The sequence below is a fragment of the Pseudorasbora parva genome, chromosome 2 (assembly GCF_024679245.1).
Source record: "Pseudorasbora parva isolate DD20220531a chromosome 2, ASM2467924v1, whole genome shotgun sequence".
NCBI lineage: Eukaryota > Metazoa > Chordata > Actinopteri > Cypriniformes > Gobionidae > Pseudorasbora > Pseudorasbora parva.
In genome coordinates, this window is record NC_090173.1 from 9841715 (window position 1) to 9854607 (window position 12893).

Sequence of the window (12893 nt, forward strand, 5' to 3'; positions counted from 1 at the left end):
TGCTATGGCCTGTGTTGTCCAAATCTGACATTACAGAATCTGTCCGCTCAAGGGCAGTTATTCCACGCAGCATTAGGGCCAGATCATCCCTGTGTCTGGTAAATGTAATGTTTTTTAGTAAATTTAGTAAATGTTTATTTTTTTCAACAGGAAGAAAACAGGGACTCTGGAGATGTAGGAGCCAGCGCAGATCAACACCAACATCAAGAAAGGACTGCAAAAATGAATTTATTTCATAAACTCCATATTGAAGACAGATGCCAAAATAAGCTGAGAGCTGCAGATGTTCTTCAGATAACTGCACATTCATTAAAGTACCATGAGTCTTGTGCTGAAGAGGATCTGATTCAGACTTTCATACAAAAACTATTGATGATGAACTACAGAGCAAGATACATAAAAATTAAAGAGACAAATGAACAACATCATAGACAACTAAGAGACACTAAATATTTTGAAGATGAGGATGCTATTTACAATGAACTTTCTTTCTCTAATGAAGGAACAAGTAAATCTGATCGAATCCACCCGATGGATGTTCAGATGGCCGTGTTTCATTGTGCTGATGGTTTCCTGAAGCAGCTGATGGTCACTAAACTGTCCCAGTGTCAGTACGCTCTGCCTCTGCTTGTTCCTGATCCAGACACACAACATATTGAGTTTCCTCTCTGGACATTTAGACAAATCAACAAGAGCTGGAAGATGAGAAACACCAACAATGAAATCATCAGTCAAACCCAGCCGATCTACAAGGCAGAAACTCCAATGGTGTCTTTCTTCAGGTTTGGCTCTTTGTCTTCATCCAAGTCTCAGCTGATGAACAGTCTGATCAATGAGAAACACAACACGTTCTTCCACAGGAACTGCCCAGGCAGCAGCAGAACCAGAGTCCTGATGGATGGGGTGGTGGAGATAGCCTGGTTCTGCCCCTCTGGGAAAAACACGGATAAATTCACTGACTGTGTTGCGTTCTGTAATCTACACGGTGATGCAGGAGACCATGAGAAACAGCTCCAGATCCTCACAGAAATGGCCTCAGTCAATGTAGTTCTTCTACCACAACTGGAGAAGAATGACAGAAACATGATAAAAATTCAAGAATTCTATAAGGACTCAAAGCCACTTATTTGTCTTTTTTCTGAGGATGAATCCACTGTAATTGAGACACGGAAAGGAAAATACAAAATTGGCTTAAAACACAGAAATCAGTCAGATGTTTCTGAAGAACTCAGAAGAGCCATAAATGATTGTATCTCAGAATCACCTTCCTCTTTCAGACTTGAAGATGTGTCCAAACACTCAGACATCAGAGTAGATGAGGAAGAGGATGGTGACTGCAGGAGTGGGAGAGAAGCAGCACAGCAGATGATGACTTTACTGGAGAAGAAAAATCTGACAGAAATCAAAGAATCATTTCTGCCCTGTCAGGGGAAACTGTGGCATCAGTGGAGTCAGATGAACAAAGAACTACATAGACCTCAAGGAAATGAACTAGAAAAGGACATCAGTAGAAAACAAACAGAGATGAAGAAAATCCGTGAACAGCAGCATGAATCTGACATCAGTGAGTTCATGAAGTTCTTTATTGAAGAAATTAACTCACAAGCTGTAAACAAAACCTTTTTTCTTAAATGGCTTGGAATCCTCCTGGATGAATATACATCAGCTGATCTGTCTAAACTACATCACAAATATGATGAAAAATGGTCAAGACTCTTAAAACTGAAAAAGAGTCATGATAAACCTGAGCAACTCAAGACTGAACAAACTGAACTTAAGAGAATATCTGAGGAACTTGAAGCTGCAGCCTTTGGTTTGGAGCACATCATGAGAGAGCTAGGTCAGATCTATGAATCATGTTCATCTGTCAAGAAGAACAAGAAAGACCTGAAGTTTGACTTCTCTTCTCTCCCGAGTCTTGCAGCTGAGATGATGATCTCTGGATTTCCACTGGAGCTGATGGATGGAGATGTTGCTCATGTTCCTGTGATCTGGATCTCTGCTGTTCTAGATCAACTCATCCAGAAGCTGGGAGACCAGAGAGTCTTTGTGCTGTCAGTTTTAGGGCTTCAGAGCTCTGGGAAATCCACCATGCTCAATGCCATGTTTGGACTCCAGTTTGCCGTCAGTGCTGGCAGGTGCACCAGAGGAGCTTTCATGCAGCTGGTCAGACTGTCAGATGAGATGAAAACACAGATGAACTTTGACTACATTCTGGTTGTTGATACTGAGGGGCTTCATTCTCTGGAACTGGCTGGAAGATCCACAAGGCATCATGACAATGAATTGGCCACATTTGTTGTTGGTCTTACAAATATAACATTGATCAACATATTTGGAGAAAACCCAGCTGAGATGCAGGACATTCTTCAGACTGTTGTTCAGGCATTCATGGAGATGACACAAATCAAACTAAATCCCAGCTGTGTATTTGTGCATCAGAACATTTCAGATGTCATAGCTGGAGAGAAAAACATGGAAGGAAGGAGACGACTGCTGGAGACACTGGATGAGATGACAAAACTCACTGCTGAAGATTCTGAAGAATTCTGTGATGCTAAACGTTTCAGTGATGTCATTAGTTTTGATGTGCATAATGATGTGAAGTATCTCGCTCAGCTCTGGGAGGGAAACCCCCCCATGGCACCACCAAACCCAAACTTCTGTGAGAATATTCAAGAACTAAAGAAAACTATTATGTCTCATGCTTCAAAATCGCATGGGATGATGCTGAATGACTTAAAAGATCGTATTGAAGATCTCTGGAAGGCTTTACTGAATGAACGATTCATTTTCAGCTTCAGAAATTCTCTGGAGATTTCAGCCTACAGGAAACTGGAGATTGAATACAGCAAGTGGTCTTGGAGTCTTCGTAGTGCCATGATGAAAATTGAGAACAAACTATACAACAAAATAGAAAAAAAAGTACTTTGTAAGGTTGAGGACACTGATCTTCAAAGAGAACTGAAGATGACAAGTGAAGAAGTGGAGAAATCAATGTCTGAATTATTTGAGAAAAACAAAGATAAAGATATACTGATTCAGTGGAAAACATCATTTGATATTAAAATCAAAGAGATTCGGGATGATATTGTGAGAGAAACAAAAAGGAAACTAAATGAGATTCTTCAGCAGCAGGAACTGAAAAGAGAGATTGATGCTCAGATGTCACATTATAAAAACATTTTCTATGAAAAGAAAAAAGAACTTGCCTTAAAACTCAAAGACAAAGCAAATGATGAAGAAACACTGAAAAAAGAGTTTGATTTGTTCTGGGAACAGACTGTGAAAAAGATCAGAGACTCTCATCCAATAAAAGACATTGACATAATGAGAGATGTGAGAGAGATCCTCAGTGACAGCTATGAGGGATGTCTCCCTGTCGACCACTGGGAAGAGGGCAGCAAATGCAATGATATTTTCACAGTGTCAAATTATTCTGGATATGTTATTTTCAAAATGTCCACAAAAGGAGGGCGTAAAGAGACTCTAAAGGACAGAAAAGATGAAGAAATAATGTCATTAAATGATAAAGTCAACTTAAAAACCTTTGTTGAAGAAGTTGCTAATCAGGCAGACAGAATGATTCAGTCATGCAACATTTCAAAGATGGGCTACAGCCTCAGCTACATGCAATTACTCAAAGATTACATCAAGATGAAAGTAACAGAACATCAGGAAGGATCAATGAAATATAAGTTCAAGAATGAATTCTTAATGGATTTGATTTATTCCATCTGTAAGAGAGCAAACAAGATGATCACTGACCAACACATGATGTTCAGGGAAGCCAATAGCCCAATAAAATATGTTGAGAAGAAGAAAGCAGAGTACTATAGTATTTTCAAGAAATACTGCCATAGAGCAACATCAGCTGCCATTTTTGGTGAGATCATCTGTCAGAAACTGAAAGAGCCCATTGAGCAGAGCGTCTACAAGAAGACTGCCAGAGATTTAGCAGATGAAATGAGATCAAACTGTGAATCACTGAATGGAAACAGATCAAATCTGGAGAAACACATTCTGAAGAGACTGGCAGAAGAGGAGGACTTTGAAAAATACATGAAGTACATTCATGATCCCAGGTTTCACTTCATGAGTTTCATTAGAGATGAAGTCAGTCGGTACATCACTGATAAGTTCACTGTTAGTGTTTTACCAAAGATGCAGGAGAACAATCAACACCTGCAGCAGAAGATCATGAATGCAGCTAATGAATCTACTAAACATGTTCAAGAGAACAGTGGAGATGCTGGTTTGTGGTTGAAGAGTTTCACACAGCAGCTCTCAGATGTGCTGATCTTCTCTGAAAAAGACCTCAGTGGAGTGAAACATAGTGATGTTGATGATTTCAGCCTTCTAGAAGATGTGATAAGACAAGAACTTCCTGATATAATGTCTGATATCAGCAGTAGATTTAACACAAACACATTTACAGTAAACCTGGACTATAAATTCAGACCAGATGAGATTCTGATTGATCACTTCTGCCAGTGCTGTTGGGTTCAGTGTCCATTTTGTCAAGCCATCTGCACTAACACCATAGAAAACCATGATGGAGACCACAGTGTTTCCTGTCATCGAGTTACTGGACTGAATGGGTGGTTTTACAGAGGAACAACAAACTTGTCTATTAGCATGTGCACATCAGCAGTAGCAAGTGATCGATATTTTTATCCCAGTCACTCAGGTGATGTACTTCCCTGGAGATATTACAGAAAAGCAGGAGGAGTTTATGCAGACTGGAACATCGACTCTAATCACTCTGAGCTTCCCTACTGGAAGTGGTTTGTGTGCAGATTCCAAAAAGATCTGGAAAAACACTACAAGAAAACATTTAAGGGACAGGGTAAGATCCCAGCTGAATGGACAGCATACTGTAAACATAAAGCTTTACAGAGTTTGGATAAATACATTGAATAAATCAATAAGCTCCTGTTAGTTATTTGACTGATAAAACAGTCTGAAATTAGTTCATGTTTCTCGCTTCAAAAAGTCTAAACTAAAATAATTTATTCCATCTGTAAGAGAGCAAACAAGATAATCATTGACCAACACATGATGTTCATGGAAGCCAATAGCCCAATAAAATATGTTGAGAAGAAGAAAGCAGAGTACTATAGTATTTTCAAGAAATACTGCCATAGAGCAACATCAGCTGCCATTTTTGGTGAGATCATCTGTCAGAAACTGAAAGAGCCCATTGAGCAGAGCGTCTACAAGAAGACTGCCAGAGATCTGACAGATGAAATGAGATCAAACTGTGAATCACTGAATGGAAATAGATATAATCTGGAGAAACACATTCTGAAGAGACTGGCAGAAGAGGAGGACTTTGGAAAATACATGAACTACATTCATGATCCCAGGGTTCACTTCATGAGTTTCATCAGAGAGGAAGTCAGTCGGTACATCAATGAGAAGTTCACTGTCAGTGTTTTACCCAAGATGAAGGAGAACATTAAACTCCTGCAGCAGAAGATCATGGACACAGCATGTGAATCTACTGAACATGTTCAAGAGAACAGAGCAGATGCTGGTTTGTGGTTGAAGAGTTTCACACAGCAGCTCTCAGATGTGCTGATCTTCTCTGAAAAAGACCTCAGTGGAGTGAAACATAATGATGTTGATGATTTCAGCCTTCTAGAATATGTGATAAGACAAGAACTTCCTGATATAATGTCTGATATCAGCAGTAGATTTAACACAAACACATTTACAGTAAACCTGGACTATAAATTCAGACCAGATGAGATTCTGATTGATCACTTCTGCCAGTGCTGTTGGGTTCAGTGTCCATTTTGTCAAGCCATCTGCACTAACACCATAGAAGACCATGATGGAGACCACAGTGTTTCCTTTCATCGAGTTACTGGACTGAATGGGTGGTTTTACAGAGGAAAAACAAACTTGTCTATTAGCATGTGCACATCAGCAGTAGCAAGTGATCGATATTTGTATCCCAGTCACTCAGATGATATACTTCCCTGGAGATATTACAGAAAAGCAGGAGGAGTTTAAGCAGACTGGAACATCGTCTCTAATCACTCTGACCTGTCCTACTGGAAGTGGTTTGTATGCAGATTCCAAAAAGATCTGGAAAAATACTACAAGAAAACATTTAAGGGACAGGCTAAGATCCCAGCTGAATGGACAGCATACTGTAAACATGATGCTTTAGAGAGTTTGGATAAATACATTGAATAAATCAATAAGCTCCTGTTAGTTATCTGACTGATAAAACAGTCTGAAATTAGTTCATGTTTCTCGCTTCAAAAAGTCTAAACTAAAATCATCTAAACCCCAGTTCACATAATACAGCAGAGAGAAGAGTTATGAGATTTCATTAAGGTGTTTTGTTTCAAAGATGGTGTAATCTTTTATTTTAGTGTATCTTTTAATTTTATATTTTTTGATTATAGATAGCTCTGTGTGGTTACACATCAGTTATATTGAAGGATATTAAAATCTTCATTGTTTAATGTTGTGTTGAGATTTGAAGTGTTTCTGTTGAGTTTTGTGTGTCACCATTGTGCTGAAGAGTAGAACCAGGGCTTCAGAAGACCAATAAACAATGGCGATATACTGCATGTTGATTTATTTATGCGGCAACAACCTTGTAATTGCTATTGCAAGTGAAAATCTCTTTATTTAAAATATGTTTAGAGGACTCAAATGAAATGTACTTACAGTAAAACTATGCTCACTTTATAAATATTAGTTTGTAAGTTTAATTGGCAGTGGGTCTTATTTTGCAAATTAAAGGAATTAACTGAAGTTTTAGTTTAGTATTGTAGATAAAGGAAAGAACTGTACTATTATTTTACCACTGATTTACAGGACAGCGTTTTATAATGTATCTGATGACATTAGAAAACCTTTGTCTGACAATATGGAGTGAATTTAATACTTAAGAGGGAAATACTTTGACATCATTTTAATACTTATAATGCTTTTATTTAATTGCGATACTTAAATAGTTTAACTTAAAAATGACAATATCACAAGCAAAGAGCTATAACATTCATGGAAGTATCTTGTTGTGTGTATCTTTGCAAGTTTCTAGAGTTCCTTGTGTGCAATTGCTTATGATTATGTAAAATACATAAACACAAATAAATAAACTAAATAAACTGAGTTTATTTCTGTCCACACATTTCTTTTATCCAAACTCCATATCAGTAACATGAATATAGCTGCAAAAAGCCATTATTGGGGCCAGCGCAAATAAGATAAGACATGCTAGCATGGCTGGAAGTGTCAAACCAACTGCAACAATGAGACATTAAAGAGCTAATAAGTAGATTTTAGGCAAAATAGCAGTAAAATTTTAAATACAGTCAATAATAATGATTTAATGGTTTATCACTTTCGACCAATAGGTGGCACTGTTATGAAACTGATGTGGTATAGTCAGATTGAGGTGACAATGACACATGCAAAGTATGGTGTCAATATGTCAAAGCATTGCAGAGATACAGCCTCAAGAGTCATTTTTACATCATGGCTCAACTCTGTTGCAGCGTTAAACTGTTTTGTCTATCAACACAAAATCCATAAATATTTGTCGGCATGGTCTTAAGACGATACAGTTCAATCGGACAAACGGTCTAGGATGAGTTTGAAAAAGTCGATTTTTTTAACAAATAAGACAACAATCATTGATGAACATTTTAATGAAGAAAACTATATGAGCAGATTAGAACTCTAAACTAAAAGTCTACTATTAGACCACGGAGGAACTCAAATATAAACAGCGGATGTACGTATTTTTTCACTCATGCGAAGAATCTCCGGACTAATAATATATTTGACGACAATTAAGGCAAGGCAAGGCAAGTTTATTTGTATAGAACATTTCAGACCCAATGGCAATTCAAAGTGCTTTACATAGAAATTCATTAAAACAGTGGTAACAAATGCATGAGAAAAAAGAATACCATATGGATGAATAAAAAATTAAAAACAAGCATAGTTAAAACAGTTGTAAAGATAATAATAATAATTAAAAAATAATAATAATAATAAAAAATAAGATAAAATAAAATAAAATGGTCAGATCCACAATAATGGTCTGATATAAAAATAAAACATTCTTCAGTTTACAGTCTACATACATGTACCATCTTTATTAGAACACCTCTCCTTCATTTCTTTCTCAAACACGTTCATAACATCCATTTTAATCACTATTCCCTGATTTTTACTCAGGAACCTTCTTGTTAAACCCATTCTCACTCATCATACCCTCCACAGATTTACACATACTCAAACCTTATTGTCAAACTTACTATTTCCATCAAACCCAGTTTTCACTCATCATATTTAAATCAAATGAACATATACAATAACAATAACCAAAGATACGAACAAAGGTAAACTAAAACAATTATAACAAGAATAAAGATAGGGTGCAATCAGTCGGACGTACAGTGCTCAGAGCTCATTCAGTAAATGCACAGCTAAACAGATGTGTTTTGAGTCTGGATTTGAATATGGCTACTGTTGGAGCACATCTGATCTGTTCAGGAAGCTGGTTCCAACTGCGGCTGGCATAATAGCTAAAATCAGACTCTCCTTGCTTTGAGTGAACTCTTGGTATTTCTAACTGATTTGATCCTGCTGATCTGAGTGATCTGTTGGGTTTGTATTTAATCAGCATATCTGTAATGTATTGAGGTCCTAGGTCATTGAGTGATTTATAAACAAGTAGTAGTACTTTAAAATCGATCCTAAATGTAACTGGAAGCCAGTGTAAAGACCCGAGGACTGGTGTGATATGGTCATATTTTCTGGTTCTGCTCAGAATCCTGGCAGCAGCGTTCTGTATGAGCTGCAGCTGTCTAATGGTCTTTTTGGGAAGGCCGGTGAGAAGGCCATTACAATAGTCCACCCTACTGGTGATGAAAGCGTGAACCAGTTTCTCTAAGTCTTGCCTGGAGACAAAACATCTAATCCTTGCAATATTTTTCAGATGATAGTATGCTGATTTAGTTATTTCTTTGACATGAGTACTGAAACTCAGGTCTGACTCCAAAATCACTCCAAGATTCCTGACGTGATTTTTTGTTATCAGACCTTTAGCCTCAAGATATGCGTTCACCTTGAGAATTTCATCTTTGTTTCCAAATGTAGTGATTTCGGTTTTGTCTTTGTTTAACTGAAGATGGTTTTGGCACATCCAGTTGTTAACTTCATCAATGCATTTGCACAGGGAGTCAATGGGGCTGTAGTCATTAGGTGATAGTGCTAAGTGGAGCTGGGTGTCGTCAGCATAGCTGTGGTAAGCAATATTGTTCTTTTTCATTATTTGGCTCAGTGGCAGCATATACAGGTTGAATAGAAGTGGTGCAAGAATTGACCCTTGTGGGACTCCGCATGTCATGGATTTCCACTCAGACTTATGGTCTCCTATACTCACATAATAACCTCTCTCTTCTAAGTATGACCTGAACCATTTGAGGACCATCCCAAAAAGCCCAACCCAGTTTTCCAGCCTGTCTGGAAGTATGTTGTGGTCAACAGTGTCGAATGCGGCACTGAGATCCAGTTGTACCAGAATTGATGTTTTGCCTGTATCAGTGTTTAAGCGAATATCAATTATAATCTTTATGAGCGCTGTCTCTGTAATGTGATGTGGACGGAAACCAGATTGAAAATTGTCAAAGTATCCATTCGAGCGTAAGAATTTGTTCAGCTGATTGAAAACAACTTTTTCAATGATTTTGCCTATGAAGGGGAGATTTGAGATTGGTCTGTAGTTGCTCAGTATGGAGTTATCCAGATTTCTCTTTTTCAGAAGAGGCTTAACCTGTTAAACTGACTTCCAAATTTTGAAAAAATCCTAAGAAATGTATACTCAGACTAAAACAAATACAGTTTGTGAATCCTTTGCACTAAAAGCATAATTATGGTCTCATTTGAAAGCAGACACCTGGCAGTTTACTGTAAAGTCAAAATGATCATATTTTTTTTATAATCAAAAAAAGCTATAATAAGCTTCAAAGTTTTGTAAAGTTATTAGAAATTTATTTGTATGAAATATCTTTATGAAAATAAAATTGAAGTGGGCCTTCTAGAAATCTAGAAATGCACTACAGCTAAAGCCACAAGTCTGACCATGTTATATTTCAGATCTGAAGATGACAGATCTGTTTATTGCCATGTCTTCTCAGCTTTCATTCACTATATTGCCTCTATTGTTTAGAGGTGCAAACTGCCCCTTTCAGTTTGTCTCCCCGGCACACATTCACACTTCTGCGGACTGGTTATGGCTCTAATTATTATTCTTTTGTCTGCATTATAATTACTAACGATTCTCTATTCAAACTGTTCTATTCAAACCTCATTTCTAAATCAAACCTCTCACTTTACCCTCACTGAGACTCTATCGAATGCATTTCGTCCAAATAAGCATTTCAGTAGTTTTACATATAGAAAATGTTCATAAAAATTAAGTGTTTACTCAATGGCAGGTGCATCTAGGGCAAGCTAGCATGTTAGCTTAGCACAGCAGCAAAACAACAATTTATACGATTAAAATCATGTTTTATTCAAAACTTGCTTCATATCACTTTATAATTTATAAGTCGAGTGTTTTATTTAACAATATGTGATCTCATATAGCTTTGGGTCAAAAAATCTGACAGAAAATATACAATGCAAAAAGTTATGTGGAATAGCATTGCATTATAAATATCATCTATTATGAAACCACCCAACATGGCATTAAAGAACACAGACCAACCATATATTGCCGCGATTGTGTGTTTATCGTCTTAAAACGTGTCTATCTGCATAAAATAGCGATCTGACGATCGCTAGAAAGGTGTTTTGGTCATGTCAGATACTTCCTGAATGTCACATGGTGTGTCTGTTCTTTATGTGTTCCATATGGGAGTGAATTTTCAGTAGTACAGCTTTCCAGCGCCCTCCGGCTGCCAGAATGAATTGAAAACACAGCATATCACAGTATACTGCTCTCATAATCATACATCCGCAGATTTTGGATAAAGATTGAATAAATAATACTTCTCTGTATAGAAATTTGACTCAAACATGTGAGAATCTATCAATATTTCTCCACATCTGCACACTTTTGAAGTAAAAGCCCTGAGGGAAGTTGTTTTGTCGAGTGTATTCATGACAACCACAGAGGAGTTTTTTATGAATGGGAGCAAATGCATATTACATATTACAATCAAAAGGTAGCGACGCCCAAGATCATATTCATAACTCCTGGCACATATTAACACATTACTGTCACTATAAGACTTTGAGAATAAAACAGAGGTAAAAAAATTAAACTTTAGTCTTAGATATTTTTAATGATTTAGTTTGTCAAGGTAATTACTTACATCTGATAGTAATTTTGAGCTAATTTAAGCAAAGAGAGCTTCAGCACGTCCTCGTCCTCGTGACGGTTGCAGTTTAAAGGTAGTTTAGAAAAGTCCTATAGAGAAGTGAGGAGTTCACCACTTCTAGGAGATCTGCTTCTAAACAGTTAAACACACTTTAAAAAAAAAGAAGTGGGGAGTGTGTCTAGGGCACAGGTTGATGTTTTAAGATGCTGTACTGTGTCTTCTAAAATTTTGCAGTCAATAGCTTCGAAATCTGACATGGTAATTTTCTGAGGGTTTGGTATGATCTGACTGACCCCAGAGCAACTAGAGGATGTGCTGATTGCCTTTCTGATATTATTGATTTTCCCGGCGAAGTAGGAAGCAAACTCACTGCATTTACTGTCTGAGAGCATTTCACTAGGAGTGTGACTCTGGGGGTTTGTTAGTCTCTTGACAGTAGCAAAAAGAGTGCGCGTGTTTTTTATGTTTCTGTTTATAATATTTGAGAAGAAGGTCTGTCTAGCTTTGCCTAGTTCAACATTGAAAGCATGAAGGGTGTCTTTATAGATGTTATAATGGACTACAAGTTTTGTCTTCCGCCACATGTCTTCAGATTTTCTGCATTGTCTTTTCATTATTTGTATTGCTGTTGTGTTTCTCCAGGGTGCTTTTGGTTTTGTACTCTTTTTCCTGACTTTTAGAGGAGCAATACCATCAATTACACTCTTAACTTTTGAGTTAAAGGAGTCAAGGAGAAAATCAACACAGTCTGCTGATATGCTTGGTGTTAGAGATAAAGCCTTCATAAACAGCACATTAGTGTTCTCATTTAAGCATCTTTTTTTGACAGAGACAGATCTAGCTTCAATGGCAGGAGAGATTGATATGTCAAAGAAAATACAGAAATGATCAGACAGTGCCACATCCTTAATAACAATTGATGAAATGTTTAGACCCTTACTGATAAGTAAATCTAGGGTGTGTCCACGATTGTGTGTGGGTCCATGTACAAGCTGTGTCAAATCAAAAGTGTTAAGAACAGTCATGAGCTCTTTTGTTGTACTGGATTCAATATTGTCTATGTGAATGTTAAAATCCCCAGCAATAGCAAAACAGTCAAACTCTGAGGAAATTATTGATAACAGTTCTGTAAAGTCCTCAGTAAATTTGTGAAATTCACCCTTCATTTGCATATTAATGCAAGTATTGTTTGCAAATAGTCCCAAATTAATTATTTCCCAGCTAGAATTAGATCTAGAATTTCGTTCACTGTTCTTTTTGACCTGGTTATGGCCTTGCTTTAAATTAGTCTATTATTCTAAATAAAAATAATAACATTTATCATTTCAGTATTATCATAATGATTTAATTTCTATTAGCCATATTTATTAGAACACCATTACCATCACATACCTGTTGGTAATAGAAAGCTGCGAAGGATGAAGGATAACCAGATCCAAAAATCTCAAAAATATATTGGCAATATTTTTTTTTTTAAACGAGTAGCCAAGAGAAGCCTATATGAACTTCTTTCCCATGTTCAGAAAGGAA

At 37.0% G+C, this 12893-nt stretch overlaps 1 protein-coding gene across 1 annotated transcript; it reads left to right on the top strand.

The window, feature by feature from the left end:
* Positions 1–222: 222 nt before the first annotated feature.
* LOC137050077 (interferon-induced very large GTPase 1-like) lies at positions 223–4923 on the top strand. Its single transcript, XM_067428739.1, has one exon. It carries the CDS (start codon positions 223–225, stop codon positions 4921–4923), a length of 4701 nt encoding a protein of 1566 aa, XP_067284840.1.
* Positions 4924–12893: the final 7970 nt, after the last annotated feature.